This window comes from Rhodofomes roseus (assembly GCF_022264815.1).
Source record: "Rhodofomes roseus strain CIRM-BRFM 1785 chromosome Unknown C8Q71scaffold_1, whole genome shotgun sequence".
Lineage (NCBI taxonomy): Eukaryota > Fungi > Basidiomycota > Agaricomycetes > Polyporales > Fomitopsidaceae > Rhodofomes > Rhodofomes roseus.
Window position 1 is genome coordinate 1048468 of NW_025952957.1, and position 17903 is coordinate 1066370.

Sequence of the window (17903 nt, forward strand, 5' to 3'; positions counted from 1 at the left end):
ACGCCTGCTCGACGAAGTTGAACGCGTCTACGCAACTGGGCAGCGAGCGGTGGTTGGCGGAGGGCGTGACTAGTCGAACACGAAACGCGTCGCGCGAATTGGACGCGTCTCACGCGAAGTGATCACGACCGTCAGATCGAGATCGGCGCCGCCTTCGGCACTCCGCCAATCGCGCGTGTGGCGCAAATGTGGCTGCGCCCTGCCACCGTAACTCCTACGCCTGCCTCCACACCTCATGGCCGAGAACCACATACCGCTCGATCCCACGGTGCGAGGAGGGGCCCTGAAATGGATAGCAAACGAGTATTACGGTATGCTGCGCGCCCCATTGCAGACAGGATGCCCTCAAAGATTTCGTAGACCTGAACGGCTCGCACTACGACGTTTTGGACGAACTACCCTCACCCCTTGAGTTCTCCCGGCTGATTCACATCTCCAGACCAGTGTTGATCAAAGGTATGTGATTTAAGCACCAATGGTCAAAGTAAATCCTGTGTAGCCCTTGCATGCAGCAAGTGAAATGCCGGAAATCATCTCCCTCTGGACAGATGAATACCTTGCCGAGCGGATGGAAGACCGGCAGATATCCATCGCTGTCACACCGACAGGGTAAGATATATGACGTTGAGCCTGCAGATACATGCACTCTATGACTGAAATTGGCAGACGCGCTGACGCGATTACTCGCGGCCACGACGGTCGACTGTATTTCGCCGAACCACATGTCGAGAAAATGGCAATGGACGCTTTCTTAGCAAAGATTGCTCCAGGTAGGTATGAAATGGTTCTGAACAGATCGGAAGTGTCAATGACCTTAGTCTCGATCCCCAGACCGCCCTGAAAGCAATGCAGTGGACAAAGAAGTGTATTACCTCCAATCGCAGAACGGCAACATGTTCACCGGGCGCTACTTCGATCTGACAAGCGACCCGGACCCTTCAGAGTTCGCGCCGCTGCGCGCGGATGTTCCCAGCGAGATATCATGGTGTAGCGAAGCACTCGGTGAGAGGATTGAGACGCTGACAACATCGTTCGCAATTGATCGACATCTAATGCATCAGTGAACAGATAGGTGTCCAGACGCAGTGAACTTGTGGATAGGAAATAGTGCGAGTGTAACAAGCGTGCACAGCGGTAAGCGTCATAGACATGTCTTGTTCCGCGCACTCAGAAGTTACTTCAGACCCATATGAGAATATTTATTCCGTCATTCGCGGGGCGAAGCACTTTACGCTGTTCCCGCCAACTGAAGGCTGGTGCTTACTGGGTCCGTCACTCGACAGCGCCTTCCAGCTGACTGACATGCTAAGTATACTTCTGACAGAACACAGCTATCCACACGCTCGCTATGTCCGCTCTCAGGCCACGTCCCAACTGGAGCTGATTCCATCGCCACCAACGACGTCGGAAGTTCGCTGGTCTTCGGTCCTTGATCCCTCCGCCGCGGTGTTCCTTCCTTCTGAAGCCCATCCCATTCATATAACCGTTCACGCAGGTGAGACGCTCTACCTCCCCGCTGGGTGGTGGCACTACGTCCGGCAGTCGGAGGTAACCATTGCCATCAACCATTGGTATGATATGGAAGGTCGTGGGACGGCGTGGGTCTGGCTCAATCTGCTCAGAGGACTAATTGATGTCCCTCCTGGGAACGGAGACGAAGAGCAGATATGAAATGTGACGGATCGACGATGTAAATACACAAATTGTCGCTGTTCACACAGGACATTCATCATCGACTGCATCGTTTCGGTGTAGTTCTGGATCCCCAAAACACTGGTAGGTACGTCTTTTCAAATATGCCACTACAGACCTGTGCCGGGCTCGGATAAACGCCGTAAGCCGCAGCCTCATTGTGCTAGTGCGTGCTGCGACTACAACGACACGCATATAAGGCCTATAACAATGTTCTTCAAATGTTTCAGTTGGGCCGAGCCTGCCAGTGTGCGTCGCATGATCCATCTCTGTCAAATCTTATAAAGTTATCATTCCGACAAGATGAATAAACGGTGCTCACGGAAATACTCCGCACACCGGCAGTATGTACAGAATGTATCGGGTGCGCACCCGCCTGCGCACTCGCTGAGTCTCGCTCGACGATCTCGCATGCCGCCTCTTTCACAAACACAGGGATCTCGATCGCGTTGGCACGTGATCATGAGCTTCATTCTCGGAGAGATAGTGAAAACCACCTTCATCGTGCAGTCTTACGATTACTATCAGACACTCAAGGCTCCCCTACCATCATCATGTCCAAAGACAAGAGCGAGAAGAAGGACAAGAAGAGAAAGGAGACCAAGGAGGTGTCGGAGACGGTTGAAGAGTCCATAGTACCGGTCGGGGAGGACGTTGAGATGGAGGGTGCGGAGGTTGTAAAGGTGAGCACCGTTAGTACCGTTATGCGTTCCTGTGATTGAACAATGCGTCATAGGTTGAGAAGAAGGTCAAGAAGGAGAAGGACGAGATTGTCATCCCCTTAGAGGACCTGTCGCCAATAGCGCATCCTCTAGCGCAGAAGAAACTGCTGAAGAAGCTTCATAAAACAATCAAGAAAGGTACGCATGTCTTGTCATTTGACTGTATGTCTCGATTTCTCAAAACATTCCTCCGCATAGCTTCCAAGTCCAGACAGGTGAAACGAGGTGTCAAGGAAGTCGTGAAGGGGATCCGGAAGGGAGAGAAGGGGTGCGTTGAGTCTAATTCTCTTGCAACGACATTTACTGACTTAGTATTCTGAGCAGGCTGCTAGTTCTCGCGGCAGACATTACACCCATCGACATCATATCGCATCTGCCTGTTCTCGCTGAAGATGCGGGTGTTCCATACGTATTCATCACATCGAAAGAGGAGCTAGGTCACGCTAGTGCTACAAAACGGCCGACAAGCTGTGTGATGGTGTGCCCAGATTCGAAAAAGAAGACAAAGCGGAAGGAGGGCGAGGAGGGCGAGGAAAAGGACGACGAGTACCGAGAACTGTACGAGGAGTGCCGTCGAGAAGTGGAAAAACTCGACCAGAAGGTCGTCTTTTGATTGGGCTGTCTCGCTTCCATTGGTCCGGACCTACGTACTGCTCTGCTGTAATTCATACTTCTACCAGTTGTATTACTACCTCTGCTTCCCCTCTGCGTGCATCTCCGAGCTCGGCACAAGCATCCGTTAACGTTGGACAGATTTCGTGGGGTGTAGCCACGTCACGGGGGCCGTGGAGATCGAGATGTAGGACGACCGTCCACGCTCAGCGCTTCCCAATTCCCCACCACCACGTCTCCTCCCGTCACTCCTTCCCCCCGCTCTACCACGGTTCCCCTGACCTTCGTATTCTCTTCAGTATGGCCGTAGCTAAAACTAAGACTGCTTCTTCTAACGGCGCAAACAAGAAGGCGAAGTCCGCTGCCCAGCCCGCCAACGGGAACTCAGCGAACGGCAGCACCAGCCCTGCGCCTGTTACTCCAGTGGAGGCTTCCTTCGAATTCGCGACATACGGACCAGGCAGGCCGGACAAGGCTACGTATGAGAAGGAACAGGAACGGATCAAGGCTCAAATCGACGCTGTCCAGGTCAAGGTGGTACGTGACCTGTTCTTGAGCAGTCGCTTCAGCAGCCATACTCACTCCGCTGCCTGCTCCGGACAGTCCGTTGTGAGGGAGAAGATCAACCTCGCTACCAAGCCCGGCGGTAACAATGACAAGAGGACTCTTCTTCGCGCTGAGCTGGACAGCATTCGTGACCAGCAGTCGTCGAGCAAGGTTTCCCGTACCAAGATCTTTGAGCAACTGAAGGCTATTCAGGACGGTGTTCAGAAGAAGGTATGTCATAGCATACGTGTCATGCGTGCGACTTGCTCACTGCGGTATTGCAGATCAAGGACCTGAACGCTGCTAAGGCGAAGGCACCGTTCAAGACCGTGGACGAAGTTGACGACCGGATCAAGTATGTAACAGCGCTGCATTCCAGTTACAGTCAGAGCTGACCATACAACCATAGACTGCTCGAGAGGCAGGTGGAGTCCGGTAACCTGAAGCTCGGTGACGAGAAGCGTGCCTTGGCGGAGATCAGCCAGCTCAAGCGCACCCGCCGTATTGTCGAGGGCTTCCAGGCTGAGCAGGACTCGATAGAGGCCGAGCGTGCTAAGGCTGATGAGCTTAAGAGGCAACTCGACGACCCCGAGGCTAAGGCCGCGTCCGAGCGTTATGACGCACTGAAGGCCGAGCTCGACGAGATGAAGAAGGAGGGTGACGAGCTTGCGGCCAACCGGAACAAGCTGTTCGATGAGCGCAACAAGCTCTCCGCCGAGCTCGATGTACTGTACAACCGCAAGCGCGAGTCGGTGCAGGCGTTCCGCGAGGCCAATGACAAGTACTTCGCGAAGGTGAACGAGGAGCGTGCACGTCGGGCGGAGCGTGCCCGGGCTCAGCGTGCTGCAGACGAGGAGGCCAAGAAGAAGGAGTTGGCTGAGCAGATCCGGGAGGAGGCGGAGGCGCCTGCGTTCCAGGCGCAGGTCGAGGATTGCCAGACATTGGTCGACTACTTCTCAGGCAAGACGTCCGCACCCAGCTTGTCCTCTGAGAAGGAGGACAAGAGCGTTGCTGGTGTCCCAAAGCTCGAGATCCGGAAGGTCGATGCTGCTCCGGGCGAGGGCATGGTTGTCCACAAGAAGAGGGACGACGATGAGGCCGACTACTTCGTCGCGAAGTCGCGGAAGGGTCAAAAGGCGCAGAAGGGTGGGGCAAAGGCCGCACCGGCGGCAGCAGAGAGCACCAACGCGAGCGACGCGTCGGGCAGTCAGGGCCAGCTACACGTTCCCCTGCCCACGCTCTCGGCGCTCCTCTCCCTTTCAATAGCGCCACCTACGTCGTCCGCCGACGTACCTCGTGTCATCGAGGACCTCAAAGCGAAGAAAGCTTGGTTCCTGGAGAACCAGGCGCGAGTCACGGCTGAGAACAAGCAGAAGGCGGAGACGCGGATTAAGCAGCTCATCGGCAAGTCGGAGAAGGTCGACGTGCCCACACCCGACGACCTCACTCCTCCCAACGGCGGCGGCGAACGTCCCGCGGAGCCCGCTCCTACACCGGCAAGCGTGGATGTCCCGTCATTAGCTGTCCCAAGCGAGGCGGTCATCGACAAGCTGGAGGATGTGGAGGAGGAGCAGAGCGGCGAGGCTGATGAATCATAGCGATGATCGTGCACGGCTTGGACTTACTGCATTTGTCGATCCCGTGTATATTCGCTCAATCTACTACCTATACACCGCCTTTGATGGGATTATTAAGGGCATTGGTATCGTATTATGAGACACTCCATTTGCCCGCAGACCATGGAGATACATTGCTGGAGTGAGACAGGCGAGAGCAGTGTCAGGGTAGGGAGCAACAAGGGGAATACAGCACGCGAGCCAAGTAGTCAACAATAATTAACAAGCCACACGAAAGCAAAGCACCGAAGCAATTAGGGAGGGATAAGGTAGGCGTCCGTGATATCACTGCGACAGAGGAGACGCGTTATTAAAGGGAATTCTCTGTTTTAACAGGTTCCGGGGAGTTCTCTGGTTCGCTGCTCGAGGGCGGCGTCGCTGAGGCGCTGTGGAGGCCAATCTGCTCCGGAGTAAATGCGGGGGCGTCGAAACTACCAGAGCCTGACACATAGTCGGGGAAGGAGAGTGCGGACGGGTGCACGGGCATCGAGTCGTCGTGCGACGGCGAAGTGTCCATGTACGACAGCGACGAGAAGGCGTCTGCGCCGAACGTGTTTGATGACGGGTCGAGGGAGCCCGACCCGAAGGACTCTTGCTGCAGCGCGGCGAGCATGCTTGACGTCGTCGGCGTGTGCGCCATGACGGGGTGATGCACCTCGAGGTGCTGTCCAAAGTGCTCCTGCCCGGCCATCTCAGGGGACATGGTGAAGAAGTTCTGCTGCATGACGGGCTCAACTGATGCTGCTACTGAGTTTGTCGACAGTGCGACGCTCCTTAGCACGTTGAGTGCAATCCAGTCACTGCGATACACGTCATTAACAAGGCTCTTATCACTGCAGAACACTGAATCACGTACTCCAGGAAAAGCTTGAGGATCTGGAACGCGCCAAACGCAGGGTCACTCCGAATGGTCTGCACGACACACAATTGTCAACAGCGAGTCGGAGGAGGAGGAGGAGGACGACATACCAAGTCCCGCATGATCTGACTGGTCACATATCCCCAGCGGATCAGCACACTTCTCGAACTCATCGCTCCCCGTTCCTGATCGCCACCCCGTGAGCCCATCAAGCGTTCGCAGCACTTATCCGCCCATGACATCACATCCGGTACTGGTGTGTTGCTCTTCATGAGACCGTCCAGGAGGTTGACGAACTCGACCTCCAGCAGGTGCACGAGGTCCTCGTGTCGGCAGTTGCATACCAACGCAGACTGATTGCGAACGGACTCGAAGTCGACCTTGCTCCACGACCGCCGCATCTCGGCGACCTGCTTAGGGTTTGTGAGCACGGTCGTGAGGGCTTGCGTCACTTGGTAGATGTCGAGGAAGCGCACTGAATAATGGGCCAGTCAGGGAACGGCATGACAAGCAAGGACGAGCGACGTACAAACTAGATGTCCGAAGCGCGCTCCAAGTTCGACTTTTGGCTCGACGAACGTGTTCCCGTAGCCTTCCAACGCCACCAACAGAATCTTCTCCATCTTGTTAGCAAGCTGCCGCAGTCCACCGAGGGACGCCGCCGGGATCGGCGAGAGCATCTGCGAACGAAGCTGTTCCAAAATTTCCTGCGCAAATTTCATCAGTCGCCCCCCTATCACACGATAACCGCAGAACGCCTTACATCGTAGACCATCGCATCGGCCTTGGCCATCAAGCCTGCTACAGCGGGCGCATGCACGATCTCGCGGTGGCTGCCCGTGAGGTTCGACCAGAACGTCCGCACATGCAGCTCGAACTGGTCAAACCGGTACGCCCTAACGCTGTCGAGCAGCGCATCGAGGTGGTCCTGGAACCAGCGCCACACCTCCCTTGCGGCGATGCTGTGTGGCGAGTTCGAGGATCCGCCTACCGCCTCCTCGATGGAGGGGAAATGGGGCAGTTGTCGCACCGATAACTGCGTCGACGCCACAAGGGTGAGTGAGCTGGTCACATCCACTGGTGAGTGCGACGGAACGCTGAGCGTCGGCTCGGTCTGGCCAGCATGCCGCCGGATTGACGCCTGTGGTGGGAAGGAGCTCGTGGGTGGCCGCTGCGATGCCTGAGCCATGGCGAGCAAACTACTCGCCGTGGGCGTCTTCTCATCTGCGAACAGCTGCGGGTTCTTCACCCCATTCGTCAGCTGCAGCGAGTTCCGCTTTGATACCTGTCCCGAGCTAGGGCCCTCGGAATCGTCTTCATCTTCGCCATCCGAATCGCCTCTGTTCAGAGTCTCTGTCGCCTCAGTCGACGCACGAGCAGCGTTGACGGCCGACTGCGCTGCGGTGTTGTTCGACTTTCGGATGTAATCTTGCATAAACTCGGCCTCCGTCGATGTTCCAGGCCGGATGCCGCAATCTGACAAGGGTAGCGGCAATCAGGGGCCTTCTTGACTGAATCATGATATCGCCAAAGACGTACAATGATATTTACTGTTCCCTCGAACGCCCAACCGTCTCGTTTTGATAGTGGGGAAACACAGCCTGATGGCCTTTCCAAGAGTGGCGGTGTTGATATGTGGAATACCATACTGGTCACAGACTCGGCGGTACGAGAAGTACAACCCCTGGCGGGGGACGTTCCCGTCGGGATAGGGTGCGTAGTTCGCGGTCAACCTGCAGTGGCACGAGGTTCGAGACTCATGGAAGGACGGAGAAGCGGGGGGACTCACCATGCCTGCACGAAGATCTGCTTGGCCCGGTCAGACGCACTCGTCGTCGTCGCTGCTCGCACGTTGGCGGCGAGCTTCTCTAGGGCATGGTCGGTGCTGAGCGTCATGCGACCGAATGCGCCGGTGGTGTGCACGGCCTCGCTGTGCCCCATCATCTGCTGCCCTCCGAACATCGGATGATAGTCGTTCCCCGTCGAGCCTAGGTAAAGAGAGATGTCTTCCGTCTCGCTCGAAGACGAGTGCACGCTCTCCGTATCGCGGGGATAGGGAGAGGCTGCGACGCGCGCGCGGATATGCGTGGGGCGCAGATGGGACTTGAGGGACGGGTTGGAGAGGTTGTGGTTCGGCGGGGAATCGCCTGGGGTGATGATGTCGGAGCCGAGGGAGTAGGCAGAGGAGTGGGACGCGTCTGAGGGGATGCGGGTGTGATCACCTGCGAACGAGTTGGTGGTATGGAAAGAAGCGCGGTAGAGGTCTTCGGAGGACGGCGGCATCATAGCCGATGTGCGCAAAATGGCACCCTGCGAAGAGGTGGGGCGGGAGCCGGGGGAGTTGGCGGACGAGTTGGAGGACACCGAGTCTGAGCGGGAGTGGTGGTAGCCAGAGTTGGGTATGAGGTCGAAGGGGACGTTGGCCATAAGCTGGAGATTGACAGCGGCCATAAAGATAAGGAGTGCGGGATATAGTAGGAGTGAAGGACAGACGGCGTCGCGGGCGAGCGGGTACGAAAATCGAAAGGCGGGCCAGCCGTGGTGAGCAAAGGAGGGTGGGGAAGCGTATTAGTATTCACGCGTGGCCAGCGGGGCGGGGGGGATGGAGATGATGGGTGATGAGCCGCCCGCCTTGACCAGCGGCGGAAATGACGGAGAAGTAGAAGAGACGGAGGAGACCCGGGGGAGCAGACACAAATGAATGGACAGGCCACCGAGCGAGTGCAGTTCGGATCTGTTGAGCGGGGAGATGCGCGAGTGCCGCAGACAGGGCGGTGGTCAAGGCAACTCGCCGCTTTTCAGCCACAGCCCCGGCGCCAAGCGGCCCGCCACACAAGCCACCGTCCGACTCCATACACGATACATACACAACGCGGCTACGCTACATCCCTCACGCCCCCTCCCCGCCCATGTACATGTACCCCCGGAACCGCCGCCGCAGCGCCTTCTCCGTCCCCCCCGCAAGCCGCCGCCCCAGCCCCGCCCACGACCCGATCGTCAGGTCCGCCAAGCCGTACGGCAGGTACTTCGCGCCCCCCTCCCCCGTCGCGTTCCTCAGCGTCTTCGGCAGGTGGCGCAGCGGGATCGGGTGCCGGGCCCCCTCGCCCTCGCCCGGCTGCGGGTGCAGCGCATCCCGCGCGAACGTCAGGTACTCCAGCTTCACCTTCGGCGCGTGCTTCTTGTTGGCGCTCTCCAGGTCCGGCAGATAGTACTGTCCATGCCACTGTCAGCATGCCGTCGGCCACCGTGACAGCAATCCCGCCCACCTGCGCATAGCCCAGGGGCGTCCATAGCCTGTTCGTCCGCGACGGCGCGTCCGGGCTCGCGTGCCACGGCTTCGCCACGTCGCACCGCAAGGCGTCTTTCTCTTGGCCACCTGCATCGGCGCACGATCCCCGCCCTGGCCCCAGGGCGGGCACGTACGCGCTCCCGGTCGTGTTGTACGTGAATATCCGGAACGACGGCAGGTACGGGTTGGGCACGACGGACGGCGACACGTTCACCACGCCATAGTCGTCGTAGCTCCCGTTGTGCTTCGGCTTCGGCAGGTCGTCAAAGGTCTTCAGCAAGGTGTTGTACAGCGCTCTGCGCTTCTTCTTCCCAAAGTGCGGCTCGCCCGACGTCGAAACATTCCTGTTTCGTGTGCTTCGGACGTGATCGGCATCGAGGAAGAAGAACTGGCATAACTTTGTTAGCTACATCAGACAGGAATAGTGATCGGCCTACGTGGTCTGCGTTCATGTGCTGTCAGAACGCATCAGCCTGGGTGATGCAAGTGAATTTTTCTGTCACTTACCCCATACAAGTGTCCGAGTATTGTGTCCTGGTAGCGCAATGACAACTCGGTGTACCTAACATGCTACACAACGTTCAACACAATGATATCCAGCGAGCATGAAACACGCCACTCACGCAGTCGGGGAAGAAATTGTCTGCAGACGGTGGTACATGACCGCTGAGCCACACCTACGGAACCTTCAGCAAACACCGAGGACACCGACGCTGTCAAAGCGGGCCACAGCACACAGCGCCGCAATCACCGCCGCCAACGGACCGAACACACGGACCTGCATGCCCCGACTCCGAAACCTATCCAACTGCACCTCGAGCCAGTCAAATTGGAGGTTCCCGGGGTCCTCTGGATCACCGTCCTCGCATCCTCCCACAGCTGCAGCGGTCGCCATGGCGATATGTTACAGAAGGCGCGTGTATGAACAAAGTTCGCCGGACACATGAGACGAGCATCGCAAACCCGTGGCTTCGCCACGGGTTTACGGGGCAATTTCTTCATTCTGTGCTTCATGTAACTTTTAAGATTTCATGCTTATGCAATGCCAGACCTGGGCTTCGCCTCAGGTCTGGCGGCAGTTCTTTCATTCTGTGTTTTGTGTTACTTCGGAGGTTATATGCTTATGCAATGCCAGACCTGGGCTTTGCCTCAGGTCTGGTGGCGGTTCTTTCACTCTGTGCTTTGTGTTACTTTGAAGGTTATATGCTTGGGCATTGCCAGCCCATGGCAGGTGATTTCTTTATTCTGTGCTTCATGTTACTTTTAAGATTTCATGCTTAGGCAATGCCAGACCTAGGCTTCGCCTCAGGTCTGGCGGCGGTTCTTTCATTCTGTGCTTTATGTTACTTTGAAGGTTATATGCTTGGGCATTGCCAGCCCATGGCTTCGCCACGGGCTGGCAGCATTAGTTCATTCAATGCTGTGTGTTAGTCTTCATGCTTCCCGGCCTGTGGTTCAGTGATATCTTTGTCTTGTTGAATATAATCTGACATTTCTTACTATTTCCTGATGCTGGTGTGATATTCCCTATTGTCCTGGTATTTATGTGTCATTTTCCTGGTACTACTCAGATATCCTATTTCCCGGTACTGATTTCGCGGCGCTCCCAATATGTTCAGTCTTGTGGTTGCATTTTAATTGAATGTTTCCCAGCCTGTGGTACACATTCAGCAATTGTCTCCTTGAATATGATCTGATGTTTTGAATATCACTACTATTATTTCCCAGTACTGATATTCCCTATTGCCCGGTACTGATGTGTCCTGTTTTCCCACTACTGACATTTCCCGGTGCTGACTAATTTTCCCAATACTCATCATCCCTCAGTACTCACAGGTCCTATTTCCCGGTACTGAGTTGTCCTGCATTTCGCGCGGAAATCCCGCCTCGGGGACAGCTCGGGCGGGGGTCGCAGGCGCCGGGGAGGAGAGAGCGCCCGGCCGGTAGGTGGCTGAGGCCACGCGGCGAACGTGGACGCCATGTGCTCTCCATGTGCGTTCCACGCGAGTTACGCGCGCCACAGCAACACCCTCGTCCCATAATGTTATAGATGCGTGCAGTGACAGATCGAGATCGCGGATGACGCACCCTTGTTCGAGTCGTAGAAGTACATCGTGTTCAGGCTGATGACGGCGAGCTGCGCCGGGATGACCTCGACAGAGAAGTAGCCGCCGCGCTGGAAGACTTGGTAAGACTCGAAAGGCACGAAGTTGCGCCAGATGCTGCGGGTGTGCTCCAAGGTCAGCGGCGTATGAGGTAAGGGCACGAGTCTATCACGTACGAAGAGAACTCGGAAGTGACGCCGTTCGGGCCTGGATGCGCGGGATTGTCTGTCAGCACGCCGCCACGCATATACGGAGAGGTCCTACCTGGGAGCATGATATTCTGCGTGATGCTTCGTTAATCTCACACATGAAATGCACAGGGCCGAGATGGACCTACATGCGCTGTGAGGGAGGCAGGATAGGGGGGATGGTATGCCGTTAGTCCGTGTTGGATGTACTAGAAGCTCGCGGGAGACTTACGCCACACATCGTTATTGCCTACACAGTGCATGACACGGGGGAATCGGTGACATAACTCGAGAATGCAAAAAGATGCATACATACCGATACTGGGGATCACGGGTATGCCTTTGCTTAAGAAGACATCCTCCATCCTCCTCGCCATTGCTCGGTTAAGCATGTATATCTCATTTGTTGTACGAGGATTCTTCCGGTCATTATCATGTCTGCGAGACACGATTAATCAACTCGGCATGATCAGCAGGCTATGCTTCGGTAGGCACTTGTCGGGATCATCCTCACAGACAGACAGATCGTATCGGTCCAACAGTCCAACCCACTCTGCTGTGTGGGTCACCGAATACCTCGACCGAGTCAAGGTTCAGCCAAGCCTGTGGTGTTCGGCATGAATTGAACTCTGACTGCATAGGCTTTCATGTGCAGTGTATTTTGGTGGATGACCACACCAAACAGAGCAGAGTTTGATTGAGTGACCAAGCACAGGAAAACCGCACAGATGTACGTCAAGCGAAGACGGATGTTGTCTGCTTTTTCAAGCCACCTGCTTGGCCCCCAAGATGGAACGGTCGTCTTACGCGCCCGCAAAACCCGCACGACGGTCATCTGCGCTTCGTGTGGTGCTCAGCCGTACACACAACGTCCCGTGAACAGAAAAGACCCGCGGGTGCCTCCGAAGCTCAAAACGACAACTCACGTACCTCGCGCTATCTCCCGTCCCTTCAAGCGATCATCCACATCCACATCCACGTTCACGCCTGGTCAGCCGACTCGTCCACCCGTCCGCGCGCTCGCGTACTCACAGACTACGAAATCGATCTCCTTGCTCCACTGCTTGTCCAGGTAATCCAGGGTAAAGTTCGTCAAGGTCATAGGCGAGTCGCAATCGCTGTTACCTCCATTCAGCCTGGGCATGCGCTCCGGTACGCGAGGACTACTCACCTGTACGGCATCCCATAGTAGCCCGAGCGTGGTCGCGCCTTCTTTGGTTTCCGCCTGTGACACGCCGACGTTTCCGACGCGTCCTCCTTGAAGTACGGATCTGGGTGCATGTCCGTTATGTGCAGGAACCTCCCCTGCAGCTTCCGCTTCGCGTCTGCGCATCCACAGAGTCCAGTTGGTCGTGGTCAGCCGCGCTCTCGATCTCGAGGAACCTACGCACTCGTCTCGGGGACCTGGATAGGGACCTGCGATGGCGCGGCGAGCACATCAGGGGTATAGGTCAGCAGCAGAAACAGTAGGAGCTTGAGTTCGAACATGGCAGGCCGTGCGGGGCGGACGAGTGTGCAGTACGGATAAAAGAGCGAGCAGGCGCGGTGTCGCGCCCTGTGGAGCGGGTGTATGAGCGGAAGCGTGCCCGCCTCCAGGGAGCAGCCAGCCAAAGTCGTGCAGCGCCCCGGGAAGCCATTAATGTCATTCGTGGAAGCCGGCGCACGTTCGTCCAGCGAGCGCACGCCCGGACGATGCCGACATGGCGTCGATGACATGCTTCTCTCGCCCGCCGGGCGCCACTCCGCCCATACCCTTGTGTCCGCTCACTCACACACAACTCTATAAACACAGTTCATTCAGCTGCTGGTGATAAATTATACAGTACAGACGCAGGGTTCTGGGTACAGGCATTATACACGACAGGTGCGATAACGGTCATGCGAGACGGATGCGGATGGTGATGCTACATATGCGACGAGAACCAATGCGAAAACCAATGCGATAACATGGACGACGAGAGCAGAGAAGGAGACCCATGCCCCCGGAGCATAGCAAGATGGTCGGATAAGGCAGGCCAAAGCGCGTTCACTTGATTTTGACGGATCTTGTTGGCGGTGACGTGCCCATGTCGACCACGGAGTTACTCTGCGCGTCGTGCAGATTCAGAAGGTATGACGCATTGTCATTCTCGTTCAGTATCCTGCTGATGGATTCCTCCACCAGATGACACATCTACAAGCATTTCATATGTTAGTCATGATGGCAAGGACAGCACTGGAACTGTCGCAGCTTACCCGGCTGTAACCGCCACGCTCAAGCGGCGAACGTGCCTTGGCAATTGCATTATGGATGGTATCGTATGCGTATCGCCTCCTGTATGCGTTGGTGAGGATGCGTCGGCGATAGGGGAAGACGGTGGACCACTCACAGCTTGCTCTCTAGTTCGGTCCTTGTCGTGGGGAGAAGGTACAAGTCCGAGCCACTGAGGTAGCGTTTGAACGCTTCGTATGTGGCGCACCCAGCAATCAGAGTCTCGTTAACGGAGGGGTGCTCGAGATCCCAACTGAACCAGTTCTCACTGCGAGAGGATCGCATTAGGAAGAGTCATGCCTCCGGAGAACTGCACTTACTTGAGATGACTGTGTGCCAGGGCCTCAGGGCTCTGTGGGGCGAGGAAGCGTTCCATGGGTGTGTTGATTGCGGCGAGGGTGTTGGGTTCCAGCGAGGGGCGAGTGGGCACAAGCAGGTAGGCCTTGGTTGAAGTACGCAAAGGCAAGATCGGGGTGCCCAGATGCGGAGGGGACGCTCCTTCTTTATATGAGGGCGCCGGGGCCGCTGATAGTTACACAGATAGGTTACGCGGACAGGAAGCAGGCCTAAGCCGCGACGGTGGCGGTGGTGAGATGAACAAACGTTCTTGAGCGGGCGGTGGCCTTTTTGCGCGACCACAGTTATAAACCGACGGCAGATCTCAGATCTTCGCAAGATCGCACGTGCGTGCCAGCCAATAACAATGCCGCCCGCTGTCGGACTTTCCCGATCAGGACAATTGACTCTACGCTGCTTACTCAACGGGGCCTTGTCGTCTCTGGCGCCATACGCCTGCATCCGAATCACTGATATCCGCCGTGTCGACTCATCGTCCGACACGTTCGTCGAACCAGAGTGCCCTCGAGTAACTCCCTGGGGTTGCACATCGATATCGTCCTGCGTCTACGCTCTTATGACGCCCGCACACGTAGTCTTGGAGTTGCTCGAATTGGCCGCCGAAGCATCGCATATATGATCCTCATGAGGTGCGTCTCTGTCAGATGTGGTGTGTGAGACTTGTGTCAGGTAATCTGTGCAGTTCCTTTCCCATCCTGTGGGAGATAGAGTAGTAAGCTGCGGCGATAACAGAGCCCGCAGGGCGAGTGCACTCTAACGGCGCGCATGGCGCACTGCCAGGCGCAGGATCCGCCGATCCCGGTGTTCTCCATGCTCCAGCACCTGCGCGACTGCATTGGCCGACTGCTCCGGCGGCTGAGCGATGTAGACGAAGGTTACACGGAGCGCCGAAATACCCGAGTCATGCATACGCCCGCTGTTGCAGCATCTATGGAGCCGCTATACCTTTCTCCGCCCCTCTTCTCAAGTCATACTTCTCCAACACACACTTGTGTCTTGAAAGTATTGCAGTCCCGTCGGATCTTGCACAACTGACCTGTCCGAAGTTATAGTATTCAGTCCGGTCCATCTCATGCAACAGCATGCCATTCCTATCTGGTAAGTCAGAGCATCCGCGATGTCCGGAATTGCGCCCAGGGGGCCGAGGACAGGCGTAGTGCGATGCCGTTTCCGAGCTGACATCGACTTGATCGTGCAAGCGGATATGTTTCGCCATCCCGCCGACCGGCGGAAGCGCATGCGCGGCCTCGTACTAATGCACATGGAGCAACGACGAGCGAGCATTACTGTATATCTTAAGTACCAATCGACGATAACAAGCCCACCTGGACGAGCACACAAGGCGCTCGGCGCGCCTATGTACCTTGGCACTTCGTTCTTTTCTTGGATGCCGCCGCGCGCCCACAAGCAAAACGAAGCGCCGCGCTACCGCCGCGATACGCTGACAAGCCGCGCCGCGCCGCTTCTGTCATTCACGGATATCGCTCGCGCGGAAGTCTCCTTTAGGCTTTCATGCAAATGCACGAAGGCAATCCGACCTCTTCTTCCTTCCCCATACGCTCTTATGCGCAAGTGCTCGGATCCTGCTTCATTCAATAAATTTCCGGGATAGAGTATCATGAATGAATATCGAAATGCCTCAAAGCTTGTCTTGGATGCCCGGTGCCCAGAAGGTGTTTCCTCGGCCTCGGTGTATATATGTGCTCCAGAAGGTCGCAGCCCATCTAGATAGATCCGTGGGCATCCCCCTGCAGACTGGGCTCAGCGTACAAGCCCTGGACCCCAAGGTCGACTCGGCGTCCGCAGTGCGCACGGACTCGCGCTATCGTGTTTCTCGCAACTAATGGATGGACGCACGGGTGTCCTCTTCACAGAATGCATGGACACGCGCACCATCGAACGCGTAAGCCGAGAAGAGCTCTACATGCACATCCTCAGCACATTCTTCTGGAATCCTGCTTTCAACGCAGCAGCTTCAAAGGGTACATGGCGTGCATTGAGGATAGGTACGTACTGCTTCATCCTTGGAGCGGTGTACCACTTGTCTTCTGTGTTCACTTTGACTTCAGTCGGCGTTCAGTGTTGTGTCCATCGAGTTCGACTCTCCTGATTGTGATTATTATGATTCTTGACTGCTCAGCCAGTTCAGACTCACCGAGACAGACTCACTCTATCGCATAACTCTGTTGTTAGATGAGTTCATCTGACCCACAGTTCTCGTCGCGGAACATGTGTTCTTGACCTTCACCGCTTATCCTTGAATTGGCCTAGAACTCCAGCCGCGCATCCTCCGGGGTTCCTGTATGGATTGGACTGAGGTAGAGTGTATCGATGGGTGTGTACACATCCATGATTGATGTGATACACCGGCTTACTTTCTTCATCCGCCGCAACCTACAGTGATGGTTACATTCCTCGAAGTTATGAAGGAATGAGAAAACTTACCGGATGGCACGGGCCACAAACGTCGCGCTAGAATATACCGACACAGGCGCACGCGTGAGAGCTTCTTGCCTTAGATGCGGGCGAGACTGGCAGAAATGAAGCGGAGCACATTGGACGTGGATACTTTGTTTGAGGTTCGTACCTGGGAAACCCAAATTCGTTCGGGCACAGATGCTGACATATATGCATGAGCCACGCTAGCAGCCACTCTGCACGGACTTCAGTCCACTGTGCAACATGCGACGATGAGCAGTCGATGACGACGGCTGGGCAGATGGGTATGCACGACGCTGGTTGAGTCGACGGACGCAGCATTACGCGTTCCTGTGCGAAAAGCAGCGTCATTCTTGATTGACAAACACGCCGTCAAATGCCCTGAGACCATGGCGGAAGTGAGTCGAGGACAGCGACGTGATCGAAGCCTGTCCACCTCGCCCACTGTCAACCCTTCTGAGTCCCTTCTGGTCGGCGGAACGACCAATACGAATCGATAGGCTGGAACAGACGTACGCGTGATCCCCTTCCCCAGGCTTCGCGAACGACACATGCTAACGCGGGGTCAAGTAGACGCAGGCCGAGCGCCGAGGCGGCGAAGCGGGCAGCCCGTTCAGGTCAGTCGATCACGGACTGGCCATGCTTCGGGCTGCGCGGCCCTGGAACGTTGACCGGGCGTGGGTGCTGTGCCGCAAGAGTCTGTCGAGGGAAGCTGTCCGGCCGCGTGTGAGGCCCCGGGCAGGTGGCCGGTATGGTAGAAGCAGTTCGCTCGACATTTCTCGCGGACAACGTGTACTGAAGGCGCCGGGCCATCAGGCGGACGATAGGAGGCGCTGTCTGGTATTTCGTACGCGTCAAGGGCAGGTTCTGCTGAGGACGCGTAGGCCCAACGTAGGCCTGTGCGCGCAGGCTGCCCGTGCTGCGGGGCCTGGTGGCGGTGGGAGGAGCGGAACTAGATCGAAGGTTATCGAGAGGATCAATGTTGTCCCCGCCGGCGCCTGCGGGGTGGCCAATCAGCGCAGGCGGCTGGTGGCCAAACAAAGGCGCGTACGGGTGGCCAAACAGCCCGGAACGGCAGGCGCTTCCTGTTCGGGCAGCAAAGGCAATCTGTTTCTGCCTCGAGGCATCTGCGCGTTTCCAATCTCGCACCCGCTCGGGCCCCATCAGCAAAGAATCCCAGCCCACCTGGGGCTCGTGGCCAGGCAACCATGGTCGCCCCGAAAATTT

The 17903-nt window shown here is 56.6% G+C and overlaps 6 protein-coding genes across 6 annotated transcripts; 3 read left to right on the forward strand and 3 right to left on the reverse strand.

Moving 5' to 3' along the window:
* The first annotated feature begins 192 nt into the window (after positions 1-192).
* Positions 193-1741, forward strand: C8Q71DRAFT_730183 (Clavaminate synthase-like protein). Its single transcript, XM_047922080.1, has 8 exons — positions 193-311; positions 361-456; positions 513-609; positions 667-770; positions 832-1002; positions 1069-1134; positions 1184-1267; positions 1325-1741. Exons 1-8 carry the CDS (start codon positions 236-238, stop codon positions 1669-1671), a joined length of 1041 nt encoding a protein of 346 aa, XP_047784642.1. The 5' UTR covers positions 193-235; the 3' UTR covers positions 1672-1741.
* A 505-nt stretch (positions 1742-2246) lies between these two features.
* C8Q71DRAFT_697554 (RNA-binding protein) lies at positions 2247-3027 on the forward strand (the record flags this gene model as incomplete). The annotated part of the gene is made up of 4 exons (XM_047919974.1): positions 2247-2375; positions 2429-2552; positions 2613-2682; positions 2739-3027. The coding sequence occupies 4 exons, from the start codon at positions 2247-2249 to the stop codon at positions 3025-3027; spliced, it is 612 nt and encodes a 203-aa protein (XP_047784643.1).
* Positions 3028-3136: 109 nt separating this feature from the next.
* C8Q71DRAFT_15108 (uncharacterized protein) lies at positions 3137-5334 on the forward strand. The gene is made up of 4 exons (XM_047916626.1): positions 3137-3563; positions 3630-3803; positions 3857-3927; positions 3982-5334. Exons 1-4 carry the CDS (start codon positions 3327-3329, stop codon positions 5168-5170), a joined length of 1671 nt encoding a protein of 556 aa, XP_047784644.1. The 5' UTR covers positions 3137-3326; the 3' UTR covers positions 5171-5334.
* Positions 5262-8823, reverse strand: C8Q71DRAFT_730189 (uncharacterized protein). Its single transcript, XM_047922081.1, has 7 exons — positions 7837-8823; positions 7587-7780; positions 6811-7523; positions 6577-6754; positions 6158-6522; positions 6045-6100; positions 5262-5988 (listed from the first exon to the last, which is right to left on the reverse strand). Exons 1-7 carry the CDS (start codon positions 8496-8498, stop codon positions 5499-5501), a joined length of 2658 nt encoding a protein of 885 aa, XP_047784645.1. The 5' UTR covers positions 8499-8823; the 3' UTR covers positions 5262-5498.
* A 114-nt stretch (positions 8824-8937) lies between these two features.
* Positions 8938-13117, reverse strand: C8Q71DRAFT_793476 (uncharacterized protein; the record flags this gene model as incomplete). Its single annotated transcript, XM_047925472.1, has 13 exons — positions 8938-9258; positions 9314-9724; positions 9774-9791; positions 9844-9906; positions 9960-10013; positions 10115-10215; positions 11425-11558; positions 11618-11648; positions 11706-11731; positions 11942-12067; positions 12658-12765; positions 12801-12954; positions 13021-13117. The coding sequence occupies 13 exons, from the start codon at positions 13115-13117 to the stop codon at positions 8938-8940; spliced, it is 1644 nt and encodes a 547-aa protein (XP_047784646.1).
* Positions 13118-13655: 538 nt separating this feature from the next.
* On the reverse strand, positions 13656-14256 carry C8Q71DRAFT_793477 (uncharacterized protein; the record flags this gene model as incomplete). The annotated part of the gene is made up of 4 exons (XM_047925473.1): positions 13656-13802; positions 13865-13943; positions 13999-14148; positions 14201-14256. 4 exons carry the CDS (start codon positions 14254-14256, stop codon positions 13656-13658), a joined length of 432 nt encoding a protein of 143 aa, XP_047784647.1.
* Positions 14257-17903: the final 3647 nt, after the last annotated feature.

Bases quoted from the DNA above. Each gene is read 5' to 3' on its own strand.
- C8Q71DRAFT_730183 (XM_047922080.1), top strand. From the start codon at position 236: ATGGCCGAGAACCACATACCGCTCGATCCCACGGTGCGAGGAGGGGCC. The intron at 771-831 runs GTAGGTATGAAA...CTCGATCCCCAG, and splicing joins CTTAGCAAAGATTGCTCCAG to ACCGCCCTGAAAGCAATGCA. The intron at 1,135-1,183 runs GTAAGCGTCATA...AAGTTACTTCAG, and splicing joins TGTAACAAGCGTGCACAGCG to ACCCATATGAGAATATTTAT.
- C8Q71DRAFT_730189 (XM_047922081.1), bottom strand. From the start codon at position 8,498: ATGGCCGCTGTCAATCTCCAGCTTATGGCCAACGTCCCCTTCGACCTC. The intron at 6,523-6,576 runs GTACGTCGCTCG...CCCATTATTCAG, and splicing joins GCGCTTCGGACATCTAGTTT to TGCGCTTCCTCGACATCTAC. The intron at 6,101-6,157 runs GTATGTCGTCCT...TGTGTCGTGCAG, and splicing joins GTCAGATCATGCGGGACTTG to ACCATTCGGAGTGACCCTGC.
- C8Q71DRAFT_15108 (XM_047916626.1), top strand. From the start codon at position 3,327: ATGGCCGTAGCTAAAACTAAGACTGCTTCTTCTAACGGCGCAAACAAG. The intron at 3,564-3,629 runs GTACGTGACCTG...TGCTCCGGACAG, and splicing joins ACGCTGTCCAGGTCAAGGTG to TCCGTTGTGAGGGAGAAGAT. The intron at 3,804-3,856 runs GTATGTCATAGC...GCGGTATTGCAG, and splicing joins AGGACGGTGTTCAGAAGAAG to ATCAAGGACCTGAACGCTGC.